The following is a 13,487-nucleotide window of genomic DNA, read 5'->3' on the forward strand; positions in this document are numbered from 1 at the left end:
TATCTCACAGCACATCAATGGACTAATTTGCTCTGTGATAAAACTTTCTAGACATGGATGAAATTCTAAGGGATTCAATGGGAGATTATGATAATGTGGAGGTGGAAGGGAAATGGATAAAAACATGGGGAGGGGGTGTCTGAAGGGTTCCCGTGATTGAATGCCAAATTCAGTGAACCATTACCATGTTATGCCAAGTTTGCGTAATTCTTTTTTCATTATATCCACGTCAGCAAAATCACATCCACTAATTTGAACTAACAATTCAACTCTGCATAACAAGCTCAGCAAATGTGTATATCGGTTGATGGATTATATACATATTAAAGAATAATGAAAGAATATATGCATACATATGAGGAATATATAATGAACTACATGCACAAAATGATAATTAATGGTAATTACAGTGGTTTGGTGCAGTCATTATGTCTAAACAAACTGTGGATAAAAGAAATAAACAATTTTACAAGATGCAGGTACAGTACATATGGTAGGTAAATGTTTTACGAACTGCGCTTGCTGCATGAAAAATGTGTGCTCTGAATGTCTTCTTGAGTGGAAAAACTAGGTTTGCTTTTCAACAGCCCTCTTGATCCCCGTATGGTTAAAGGATTGGAAATGATTTGATTCATCTTGTTATCGTGTATTTGAAGTTTGTTGAATTGAAGAAAGATAGAATGATGGGGAATTATGATTCATATTACCAATTTCAAATGAAGAAACAAAATTTCAGATGTTGCACTGAGGCATGCCATGACTTTGATTATGCTTTTCAAAATGTATTGTGATTGTCCCAAGTTATATCTAGATTTATACTTTATTGATATCCTTAACTTGTTGTTCAGAATTTGATCAAATTAGTTGCATTGTAATTCAGGTGAAATGCCATCAATTCATCCAATTTATTAAGTGAATGAACAGCATTTCAACTCTGATAACCCAACTATTCTCTCCAAACAGTTCAAACTGCTAAAACAAGGTTCCTGATCAATTCGTGAGAAATTCTGGACAATAAAAGCTGAGAAAATGATCATAAAATTTGACACAAACATTTATCCTAGATAATCAAAAGTCTACTAAGTGGATTGCTTATTTGTACATCACAGATGCAAGAAGTCTGACTGAATATAATTTATTTCTTGCATATGTATAAATATGGAGAAAGAGTAAAATTTGTCTGAATTCAAAGATTGTGCTCCTCTTAAGATTAATAATGAAAAAAGGATAATTTAACTTAAAAACTAAAATGAAAAGGAGACTTTTTAGAATCTACTAATTCCTTGGCTTCATCTTTGTGCACATATACAAAAATATAAATGACAAAAGCACTTCTTTCTGCAGTGTAAGATAATTTTAGGCAGATTTCCAGGCAAGTGTATTTTGCATGTACAAAGTATGATCTGATGCATGGCACTTGCAATGATCAATACCCTCACTCTATTACAGGTGACTAGAAGGGACATTGTCATTCCTGAGCTTTAACCCTAACAGGGCCGGGGGCAGAATCCGCCCCCCCCTCGATGTTTCGCGCTATAATTCTGTAGCGCGAGAAGGCCTCGTCGCGAGGCTTCTTGACTTTCTTTGTTCAAGTCTCGAGCAACTTTTGAGACCAAATTTGCAACGTCCGCGCGTACTTTTTCGAAGCCATGCCTATTTTTGTAACAGCATGTTGCCCCAAAACGGGCACAATTTTGTGATTTTGTGTACATTTCCTATGGAAAACAGTGCTCTGTCATGAAAGTCATAAAAACCGGATTATTTTTACAATTAATCAGTTTCATTGATTAATTTTATGCTAATTATGATAGAAAAGTGGTCAGTGACAATTTCCAATAAAAAACAAAGAAAGAAAAAAGAAAGTTGAAAAACAAGGAAAAACATAATAAATTCTGAAAAAATGACTTTTGGAAGTTTTGTGATGTACAATTGTTGAATATGCCAAAACAGATTTACAGACCAAAAAGTAGACTCTAAATGCTTTTGATTAGGCTAAAATATGATCTTGAGCTTTATTTGCATAATTAATTGATTAAAATTTAAAAATTGAACGTTTCAAAAAATCTTATGACACAATCTCGTAGATTATGACGTGGGTGTCATGCATGCCAAATTTCATCGCAATCGCACCACAGGCACATATTTTCGTGCTAGTTTCTGGTTGCGCGAAATGCGTGAAAATTTGAACACCGCGAAAATTTCCACTTTTACAGTAGCCAAAAAAGCCCGGTCTGATTAGGGTTAAAGCTTGATCCTTTAGGTCATCACCATCATGACCCTGAACCAACCCGGAGAATCATACTTGCTGCCTGTGAGAGCTGCATGATACAACCATCACAGATCTAGAAGAAACAGCCTAATCCCACGCTCAGACATTTTTGCTCAGACATTTTTGCTCAGACATTTTTGCTCAGACACACTGCAGAGTATTGGACTCATCCGCAGTAGATGTGAAATAACTCCACCACAGCTGTAGATCCCATGACCTACTGTTTTAATGCCCTATACTGTTCCTGGTGGTCAACCCATATTTTGTGGGCTCATGCATGATAATTCGAACACAGGCCATTTTACAGATCTGTGTGATCTTATGACACCAATGATCAAACAGGACCTGCAATCCAAAAAGCTTTCTTTTATGTCGACTCCATCATATTTCTTGTTTCCTTTCATAAACCAGCATTACCCCCATCACTGACTATTTGTATCGTTTTACTGTCAGTAAGTTTATCCGATTGCTTTGTATTCGTTATTTTAAAGGCATAATTTACCATTTGCAGATGAAACAAAAACCCAGCATGAGTGCTTCAAAATAGTTTTGAATTGTGAGTTAGGGATAGAAACAACCAATGTAAAAATTCGAACTAGTATAATCGATGTTAAGTATTGTTAAATATACAAAATGTGAACAATAGTTATTATAAAAATGTTTCCAGACTAAACCGTCTACAGTTATGGTTTAATGAGAAAAATAGTGATATCTCCTTATACTTTAGGCTTTATTGCAAAAATTTCATACACATTGCAGTAGGATGTTTTGTGATACAACTGACCTAAACATATGCATCAAAAGTGATATCTTGAACATTTTTAAAATCACTGCTCCCAAACGTTAACTGGACCTTTAAGGTGTCTTCATTTGAGAATCATGAAAATAAATGAAATGAAATGAAATGAAATGAAATGAAACACCACTTTGAATCATAACACAATAACTACAACCCTATCAGTATCCAAGTTCAGGCACGCAATAGCAGGAAACTACATGTAAGCCATTGGTCCATATGACTGTGGACCCACATTCACTATGTCCACCGAACCTAATTCGCCCAGGTCCAGACTTTGAATAATTATGTCAGCTGCGATTGTGAGATGCTAAAGCAATGTGTGCTCCCCCCGTGCCAGGGTTGAGATACAAATGTCAGGGGATGTGATTATGAAATGATTACACGGCCATGTGCATTTGTGTCCATGATGAGTAAATAGAAATGCAGATAGATCGACATGGAAGGGTACCACTCCCCTTCCTGTGAACATGTTCTGTGAAATTCCATGCAAGTAAAAACAAAAACCTTACATTCAGCTTTGCCATGCGTATGCTTTGCCTCTTGTACAGTGCTCTTTCCCGAGCCAAACATCTATGAATGCCTGACGAACAGAAATTTTTAACTCGTTGAAGACGGGCTGATTTTGCTATAACACGCATTTCCCATAGACACCTGCCCGAGTATTCTCGGGACTCGTCTTCAACGGGTTAATAGCAATGATAGGATTCCTTTTTCATGACCCAAACTAAAAAGAAAATATGTTTACCAACTAAGTGGGTGATCACTGGTAGATTTTGTGAAATCATTCCAATCTATTCTAAATCTGGTTCTATGAGATACAAACTCCTTTGTTTAAACATAAATATTTCATTTTCCTTGACTAAAGAAAATTTCATTTTTTTTTTCCTGGGGTAACTCCACTTTAGCTCATACTGTGTGAATCAGTTCAGCAGAGTTTAAAACAGATAACTGTAAATCATATAATTACTGAAATGACTTTTCAGAATATTTTGCTTAGTTTACAAAATGCTGTCAAACTCGCTCATGTATCATACCATCTATCTCTATATTCTTTTAGTTATATAAAGATTGTGCCTCACTGGAACAAAAATATTTTGGTGTAAAGTGCTCAGATTTAACATCTTAGTCTTCTCTTTAAAAAAAGGAACAAAGTGATGACTAGTGTTTAGTAATATTTACTGCCTATGAGAAATTTGGTTTGCAATTTGACTATTCACATTTTGTTTTATAAATTTCTCTATAATGTTTTACATTTGTTTTGTAGCTTATGGGGAAGGGAGTGGGCAAAAATTTACCCAACATTTCTCACTAATAAAGTAATAGGACTGGATTTAATTCAACTGTCTTTTCTTTTTCTAACCAGGCAAAGCTGACTGCAAGAAGTGTGCTTCAAATGCAACACAGTGTATATGTCACACAGCATTCTTAGCTCATTCACAGTTTCCTCGATATTTTTTAAAGCCATTTGCATTCACGCTCTCTTCAAAAATTCGGGATGCTTCAAGGCCAAAATGGTGTGGGCGCCCTCTACCTTTCTGTTTCTTTTCGGGTTTGGATTTGTTTAAGTCTTTGGGCGTGGACGCCGACTTGGCGGGCTGCGTAGAGAAACAGAAGGGGTGAAAAAATGGAGCCATGAACAACATGGTTTATGCCGACATGATGGAAATCAATATCAGTGGTGACTTTATTTACCACTAGATGACCTCACCAGTAACAAGACAATCAAATGACTCCTAAGAAACAAAACACATGAATTAAATTGCTATTACATGTTCCATACAGCTGGTACACTATAAATGCCTGATTAATATCATGATTCGTACTCACCTGATAGCTGAGGAGATTAAAAAAGTATCAAACATTCATTGAATGATGAAATTAAAAACAGCAAATTTCTATCGAACTTATAAGGACAGTAGAAATGAAAAGACAAGCCATAAAGTTTGAGAGTGATTCTAGGGGCAAAGGATGCCAAAAAAAAGTGCATGCTCAACACAGACATTTCAAAGCCCACATGATAAAAAATAAGTACAGGAATTTTAAAGCGACAGCGTGATCAGATATAAAACAAACAAAAGGAAAGCAAATTATGAAGACTCATGCAAACAGATATTACTCAAGAAATAAACAAACCCATATCCAACCATTTGACTGCATAAAAGGTTCACAAACATTAAACCAAGTGTCAACAGAGATTAGAGTTGGTTGATTTGATCGGTATATGATCTGTCAAAGCAGCTAAAATGGGTGAGATTGTTAGTGGGCTAGGATCAATACTCTACCTGTGCAACTAAACTCTCAGCGCTACCCGCTACTTCTTCTGGACTGGGGTTCTGCCCCACCCCAGACTGACGCTCCACTTTGGACTTGGTGAGTGACTTGAAGAAGGCGGCGGAGGGGTCGCGGGACGTGCCGATCTCGCCCGTGGAGTGGCGCAGGGCCAGCGGCTCCTTGACAACGATGTTGTTGGGCGTGGCCGCCCCGGAGCCGCCCGTGGTGGGGAGGAGATGGGAGCTCTGAGTGGTAGGGCGGGGGATGGGGGTGTGGAGGGAGGAGCGCACCCGCCGGGGGGAGGACGGGGGCGTGAGCCACGCCCGCTGGCCCGGGGCGGACTCCCGGGCATTGCGGGTCTTGCCCTCGGGCGTCATTCCTGCCACGGCCATGACCTGTGAGAGAGGAGGGCGTAAGGAACACGGCAAATCTATCACATGCAAGACACAGCACACCACACAGTCAGAGAAACACAACGTTAGGCTACCACACGACTCACTGCAACAGTGAAGTGACTTACTGGGAGACAAGAATTTGGGGGAGAGAGAGTGATTCCTATTCTACTCCTCTAGAAAACCAATTCAACACACAGAAAAAGGAAGGAAGCATATCTGCTCATAAAGAGAATCAACTTTTCAGATTCCATGTATTTACAGTATTTCATATTACCATACCATCAGCTTTTTCATAATGCCCTTTAAAGCCTAATCTTTAAATGTCTGTAAGTTCATTTTAAGACTTAGCTCATTACAATGTAGTCATTGAAAACTTCAATTTGCCTTTATTGCCATGTCAATATCCAACTCATTGATTAAAATTCTAACTTCGAAAAGATGCATTTATAGATTATCCTATATTCACTCATGAATTTCAATCTCTCACTATGAATTTCAGTGAGCATCAAGAAATTGAATGAAAGGTTTTGTTGAATTTAAGGATTTGTTGAATTTCTGATAGTATCTATTCCTCATGCAATTTCGTTTTTTTTATTCTGACATTTTTTGGTTCTATTTCCAGACTTTTTTTAAAAGATATTAATAACTCTGCCACACAAGTTTAGTGTTTATTATTTTTTATCCTTATCTATCTTGCCTTTTTTGTGTGGAAACAGTCAGTGTTTGCTAAATTAAATCTCTCTTACAAAAAGGTGTATGTCTTCTCTTTTTGTATAACTGTTTACCAAACCCTCCTTTGATTTGTGTGTTCCAATGAATTTGTGAGCATTAAAAGGGGCAGTTTCCTTAAACGTATGTAAGTGGATAAAGTGAATGCAGGAAGGTGAGTGAAATATACAACTATAAAGGTCTGAGGAAACTTAGACAAGCCTCCCAAGAGATTTTAGGGTTGTTTCCCCCCCCCCCCCCATATTAATCATATGTTCCACCCTCTTAAGATTGGCACTATTCAAGAATTATTAAGCTGTAAGTACTTTAAAAAATAATAACAATACAAAATGTCCAATCAAAGCACATAGTCCATAAACTTTGTACTGAGACACATTGTATGTCATGGTATTTTACATTCTCCATGTCTGCTATGGGAGCTTTGGTCAAGTGCCCTTTCTATGTCCTAATGAAATAAATTTTGGTGAGATTTTCTTCGTGTTACTGCTTTGATGTCACAAAAATAGCTGTAAGTTCTTATCAAGAAATGGTAGCACATGGAGTTAATCAAAAACTTTCAAATTCACAGCATCTGATTAGACCTTCCACTTTTCCCTAAACTTTCACCGAGTGTTTCACTAATCTTTCTGTGTTCACTAAATCTACAAATACATTTGGGGATAATTCCCCATTGAATCAAACACTAAATCTCATGCTCTTAAGTCTCAACTACTTGTAGTCATCTTCAGTGTTAAGGGGTAAAACTAAACAACCGTGCTTTGGGTGCATTAGAATCGATCGCAGACCACGTGGTGTCAGCGTGAGAAAAACATGCCTCGGGAATGACTCAAGTCAAACAACAGCGCATCTTTTTGTGCCGAAACTTTAAAGGCTTCATTTTTTGGGTAAAACTTCAGTAACAAGCATTCAGTCCATTTACTTTTCATTACACTTTTGGTGCACATAAAAAAAAAATAATGAAAAAGAAGCCATTGAAGAGAAGGTATAAAATTGCATAGCAAAGGAAAATGAGCAGAACTGAAGTACGTTTTAAAATGGTACGTGAAGTTTTTGTGAGACTGCGCTGAAAAAATGACAACATTGCCGACGAGTGAGTCAAACGGTACGATGAATTAAGACACTCAATGATTTGGCAAGAGCCAGACGTTACGAGGAGGAGAACAAGCACTTCAAGTGCAAAGCATATTAAGGAAAAAGAAGCTTCAAACAATCAGAAAATGAACATTCTCAAACTCATCGAGAGAAAGGCATATTTGAAAGAGAGGGAGAGAGAGAGAGAAAAAAAGAAAGAAAGAAAGACAAGGAGAAAATAAGATTCTGTACTCAAGAAGAAAAAGAGCTAAATGTGATAAAGGTTATCACAAGACTCACCTGAGCTTGTGCTAGTTTGAGAGGCACTGCTGTCTTGCGATCTCCAGCGGGTACCAGACTGTCCGACTTTGCGACCCGTGACGAGAGAAGGGCCCGGCGGGTCGGGGAGCCCATCTTGCGGGGACTGTGGCCCAGACTGCCCAGACTCTCGCTGCCCAACTTTGGAAGACTTGTCTCCGTCGGCGACGGAACCGTGGTGGAGAAGTCGGGGCTGAGGGTGGCCGAGGGGGAGCGCGTGGGTGTGGGCATGGTGGTGGTGTTGGGGTGGCGGTTCGGGGGCGGGGTCGGGGTGTGGCTGCGGGACGAGGACGGGGAGCGTTCGGGGCTGAGGAGGGGTGAGGTGGGCGGATGGGAGGACGTCTCAGAGAGATTGTCTTCATCTTCCTCCTGGTAGCACTCTGTTCTTAGTGCAGGAGGCTCCCTGTGGATAGAAAACACATTAATTGCATTAACCAGTTTAGGACTACACATGTAGCTGATTTTGCTTTAACATGCACTTCCCCATAAACACCTGCCCGAGTATACCAAGGACTAGTCTTCAACGGGTTAAATCGTCTTCTGCCCCCATGCGTTTGAGTGTATAACAACTGACCATGTTACCATTGCCTGAGAACCCATAATCTCAATCAAAGAATGACAAGAATAACCAAGACTTCTTCATCAGGGACAATGGAAAGTGTGATGCTACATAAGCAAATTAGTAAGATGCTTGGTTCTCTTCTCTCGAGACAAAACTTGACAGAACAAAATGCTGAATATGTTAGGCTGAATGATATTGCAATACACTTTCATCATTACAGGTTCACTGGAACAAAAGTATACTATCAAGAATGAAAGCCTTGAACCTTTCTGATATGTTTTTGTAGAGGACACAACAAAATATATTTCATGCCATGTTGATGTCTAAGAATTGAACAATAAGATAGCCAGCCTCCACAAAGTATATCAAAATCACATTCAAGAGGTATACTGAATAGTTGATTTCCAAATTAAAATATTTCTAAACGGGTACTAAATTTACAAAGCTATCAAGAGAACTACTGATTATAGGAGTGACAAACTTCCTAGACCAAAAATCTAATCCATTTGTAATTGTCTGATCTCCAATTTGATCTACAAGAAAAAAAAATGACAAAAACAAGTAAGACATAATTCATACACAGCAAAGTAGATAATCAAGCTTATTCGTAGGGCTTGTAGATGATAATCACTTTGCTCATAGTAAAGCACAGCAACTCCCTATCTACTGTTTTCAGAAAAACAGCTCTGGGCCTACATAGTTAGTAAAATTTAAAGAAAACAAATACAATTGTAAGAATACAGAATCCAACAACAGGTTATTACAAACCTGAGTTTATGACCCACATTTTATGACTGTTCCATCAAGTTAGTACACAGAACATTATTCACACAACAATTTTTAAGATGGTTCATGGAAGTTGCAACACTCATTTGTTAGATGTTTTCAATCATAGACACAGTGTTCATATTTCATGGTAGAATTTACAGGTTAGTGGAAAAGTTTACAGTTGTGTAGCACGAGCCACTTTGGTCCCAGATTTCACAGTTTAAACATGCTAAAGAAGAATGAAAGCCAGATATACCTGTGGATTGAGTGAATGCAGAAATATTCAGGAAAAATTGGACAGTTCCTTGAAAGACTTTAATCTAAAAGTTTTTGGTAGAGCCATCACTGGATGAAAAGACTACTACAGTTTGTGATGTATGGAAAATGATATACATGAAATAAAAAGAAAATTCCTCCAAACTTCCTTTTCATGAGAAGTATACGTTTCTTTGACCTGTTGATGATATTTGTCATTAAAGGGTAATATTACTCCCCTGCTTTCTGATACCAGGTAAGTCAAGTGCTCTTTCATTATGCTCCAAAAGTGATATGATAAATTTTCTTTACTTTTGTTTTCTTCAAACCTTGCTGGTGCATGTGTTCTACTAATATTCCTGCATTCCCTCAATTAAGATATATGTCTAAGTTTCATTCTCCTTTGACCCTACTGTATAAATTGTACTGACACAAGATCTTTGGAACACGTCCACTCAACAGACACTTATCCTCATTTAGCATAACTAAAACCCACCCCCCTCCCCTCAAAAATGAACATTATTCTATAGACAGACGGACAGTACGAAGAAGTTAAGGTAGCATCCACAACTTTAACTTGATTTTGTTTACAATCTCATTGCATCACTGGGTACATGTATATTGGTGTTTCACTTCGCACAAGGGGTTGCTTTTCTTTTCATCTCTTTTTTTCTTCCTTCTTCATTTGGGGAGGGACTCAACAACAAAGAGAAAAGAAATATCATATACGTACTCATAAACAGTGGACAGCCTTTCCGGCAAGAGAGGCATACAGGAAATGATAATATTTAGACAGGAGAATATTGGCCAGTCCCACATATACATATTTAGAGATATATAATCCTTAAAAGATAAGAACATCAAATCAATTAGCAGAGTCTTTTCCATGTGTTTTACATTTGTTGTTGTTGTTGTTGTTGTTGTATATGTGACAAGGTGATATGATGTTATTTGATGTTATATGATATTTCTATGGAAATTAGACAGAGTGGGTGATAGATTATACTGCAAATTCTATCCACAAGACAGTAAGAAATGCACTTAAGAACGGATTCCATGCTGGTCTATTGATGTACATGAGGAAATGTTGGCACAGTTATGGTACTCAAAAAAAAAAAAAAACTTTCTTTAACTGTATTCTGCTTTTATGACAATCTTTGTAATATCACAGACACCTACTTTATTTAATGTTTAAAATTTGATAAATCTGAAACATTATTGACATGGCCTGATGCAAATATAAAAAGCTGTAATTGATTAAAGTTATATACATTGATGTTGTTGTAATTTGGAGCTACATGTACATGTATGCTGGATAACACTTAGCATTTTATCTCCTAATAGCATAAGGATAGTATTAACTCTGCACATGTTTATGGTAATTGAAGGCAGAAATTAAATTGAAAAGTGAAATGAAATCCAAACTCTGTAACTCTGCACATGTTTATGGTAATTGAAAGCAGAAATGAAATTGAAAAATGAAATCAAATCAAAACTCTCTAATGCTGCACATGTTTATGGTAATTGAAGGCAGAAATTAAATTGAAAAGCGAAATCAAATCAAAAAGCAAAATCAAATCACAATCAAAAGGCACATCAATTGAAGTACGCAGGGAAGCAATTCTCTTCCATACACCTACCTTGAGTAGTCCCTGTAGGGCTCCCGGTAAGGCTGCTGGTAAGGCTCCGGTCGGTACTCGCCGACCTCCTCCTCCGCCTTGGTCTGCGGCGATGGCGGCGGCTGATCCGCCTCGACCTCCCCACCGTCTTCCTCATCGTCATGGCGGTAAGGCGAATCGTCATGACGATGGTGGTGGTGGTGATTGTCTTCGTTGGGAAGGAGCGGCTGGCGTCCCTCTTTGCTGTTGCTGGAAAAGTGAGAGGGGCTGGGGAATTAATTTGACAATGTTTCTCACTAAAGTACATTCAAAATATCATGAGAAGAAAGGGAAGCTATTTGTCAAAGATGAAATCACAATTTTCAAGGAAACAAGAAGTGATATCTAACACTGATACCCTGTAAAAAACAAAATGGATATAACTTTTTTTAAAAAGGGGAAAAAATAATGTGGTGAAAACATGACACCTTGCACTCAACTCAACGGCAAGCTCACCTGTACCTGTTTCCAGGGCCCCGGTTGTTGGGAACGCCCCTCCCTCCTGGTATCCTGCTGGACATGGGCGAGAAACCCCTGGAGTGGGGCGACGACACCTGTAGGGAGTTTGCGCTGTTGGGGGAGTAATGTCCGCCCCTGCCCCCGCGTAGTGACACCCCGTGGCCCTGGGGCCGCGGCGACATGTTGAAGGGGGACTTGTTCTGCGGGTTGTGGTTGTAGTTGTTGAGGCTGTTGGCCGGGGACAGCTTGCGGTGCTGGTTGGAGGGTGGCGAGATGACCAGGCTGTTGGGGTAGTAGGCAGGCGGGGGGTCACGCCCTTGATAGTGGGTGTTGGCCATGGGCGTCGACTGCCGCCGATTGTGGTACATGTTGAGGACGGTGCCGAATAAGGAGTGACTTCTCTGTTATGCAAATTAGGCATACAGTAAGTCACAAACCAATAAGAACATTGAGTATGAACAAACTGTAGAATTGACTGTTATAACCTGTTTTACATAACCTTTATGCACTACTTCATAAATCTCTTATTCAAGAATAATGCCCTGAAAACTTGGGGTTCATCATTTCTGTAGCAGCCTAGAGGATTGATGATTCAGATGGAAACCTCACATAGTGATGATCTCTGAGTTTGAATGGTATTGTAGGCCCAACAAATTAGTTAATGCAGCAAATGCATTAACAGTGTTTGACTTGGGGGTCTGGACAGTCACATGTTAGTGTTAAGGCACCGAGAATAGAAGATATATACTCACCCTGTGATTTGGCTCGTCGGGTTCAAACTGCTCATTGTCGTCCATGCCTTCCAGGTTACCTGAGATGGCTCGCTTGATCTGAGGCCCAATCTCATGTAAGGTCCGTAAACCGGCCTACGGAAAGAGGATGACAACAAAAATCAATGGGTGAAAATAATTCAGGGTTGTAGAACATTGTAGAAGGGCACCAACACTGCATAAAGGGTATAATATGGGAATTATTTTGCCGTTTGGCCAATGAACTGTTTCTTGGTTTATACGCATCTGAACGCTCAATAGTGGTGGCTACATAATTATTTTAATAGTGAATAATTTCTCTTTTTTTTTGATAGTGCATTATCTGCACCGGTGTACTGCTATTGATTGAAAATCATGATCCCATGTGTCTAGGTATTAGTGTGAGAAAGTGTAGCAGTCTCATCTAAAACATTTGACAAGGCATTTCAGATGAAACATTCCCAGCGGCAGTTTTACCGGTAGTGTGAAATAGCAACAGCTAAAGCACAACATTATCTTCTGAGGCAAGTTTATTGTGTTCAATTTTTTTTTTCAATTGTGGTAAGGCATTTTAATGCCCATTAGAAACATTTAATACAGTTGAATCTTTCAACTTGGTGAACCCTAAATCCAAGTAAAACTGTACTTGCACTGATGGTAATATGCAACAACATAGGTCAGCAAAGAGTATACTTTTCGAACAAGTCCTTCACAAATTGATAAATTGTTCCAAATCACGAACATACACGTATGCTAATGGAGAAAAATTTTAAATGAGTCATTGTAATACACAAGAAAATTAAGAGTTTCTTCTCAGAGTTAGGATATTTAGAGCCTACCTACAAGACCCTGGAGCTTTGCGAAAAGTTTAATTGACAGAAGCCCGGGGAGGAGACTAACCTGGAGAGCAAACGTGCTGTCGTGCCCTCCTGCTGACTTGATGGCTTCGTGCTTGCGCTTCTTGAAGCGACGGAAGTAGTCCTGGATCAGGAATGTTGCATAAAATTTGCCCACCGTCACATCGTCATCCCCTGGAGGCAGCATGGGAGTTGTGAAGGTAGGGGGGAGGGGGAGGGGGAGGAGATTTAGGAGGGGAAAAAAGAAACCATGCACTCAGCATTAGGAAATTCAACAACTATTCTGATCGATGCAGAAATGATACTGTTCAGATAAACATGTTTTCT

General features: G+C 38.9%; 1 protein-coding gene across 1 annotated transcript in view; it reads right to left on the bottom strand.

The window, feature by feature from the left end:
- The window catches only part of LOC139714075 (muscle calcium channel subunit alpha-1-like), a gene marked incomplete at its 5' end in the record, with an annotated part of 79,867 nt that overhangs the window by 3,235 nt on the left and 63,145 nt on the right, over positions 1–13,487 (bottom strand). The window contains 7 exons of the mRNA XM_071625801.1: positions 5,351–5,734; positions 7,835–8,255; positions 10,171–10,188; positions 11,078–11,305; positions 11,552–11,955; positions 12,307–12,420; positions 13,204–13,334. Coding sequence (XP_071481902.1) covers positions 5,351–5,734; positions 7,835–8,255; positions 10,171–10,188; positions 11,078–11,305; positions 11,552–11,955; positions 12,307–12,420; positions 13,204–13,334 — 1,700 coding nt within the window. The remainder of the gene's footprint in view (positions 1–5,350; positions 5,735–7,834; positions 8,256–10,170; positions 10,189–11,077; positions 11,306–11,551; positions 11,956–12,306; positions 12,421–13,203; positions 13,335–13,487) is intronic.

The sequence above is a fragment of the Diadema antillarum genome, unplaced genomic scaffold (genome assembly GCF_040938485.1).
Source record: "Diadema antillarum isolate AM-2024a unplaced genomic scaffold, OU_Dant_1.0 seq00002155_RagTag, whole genome shotgun sequence".
NCBI classification, from domain to species: Eukaryota; Metazoa; Echinodermata; class Echinoidea; order Diadematoida; family Diadematidae; genus Diadema; species Diadema antillarum.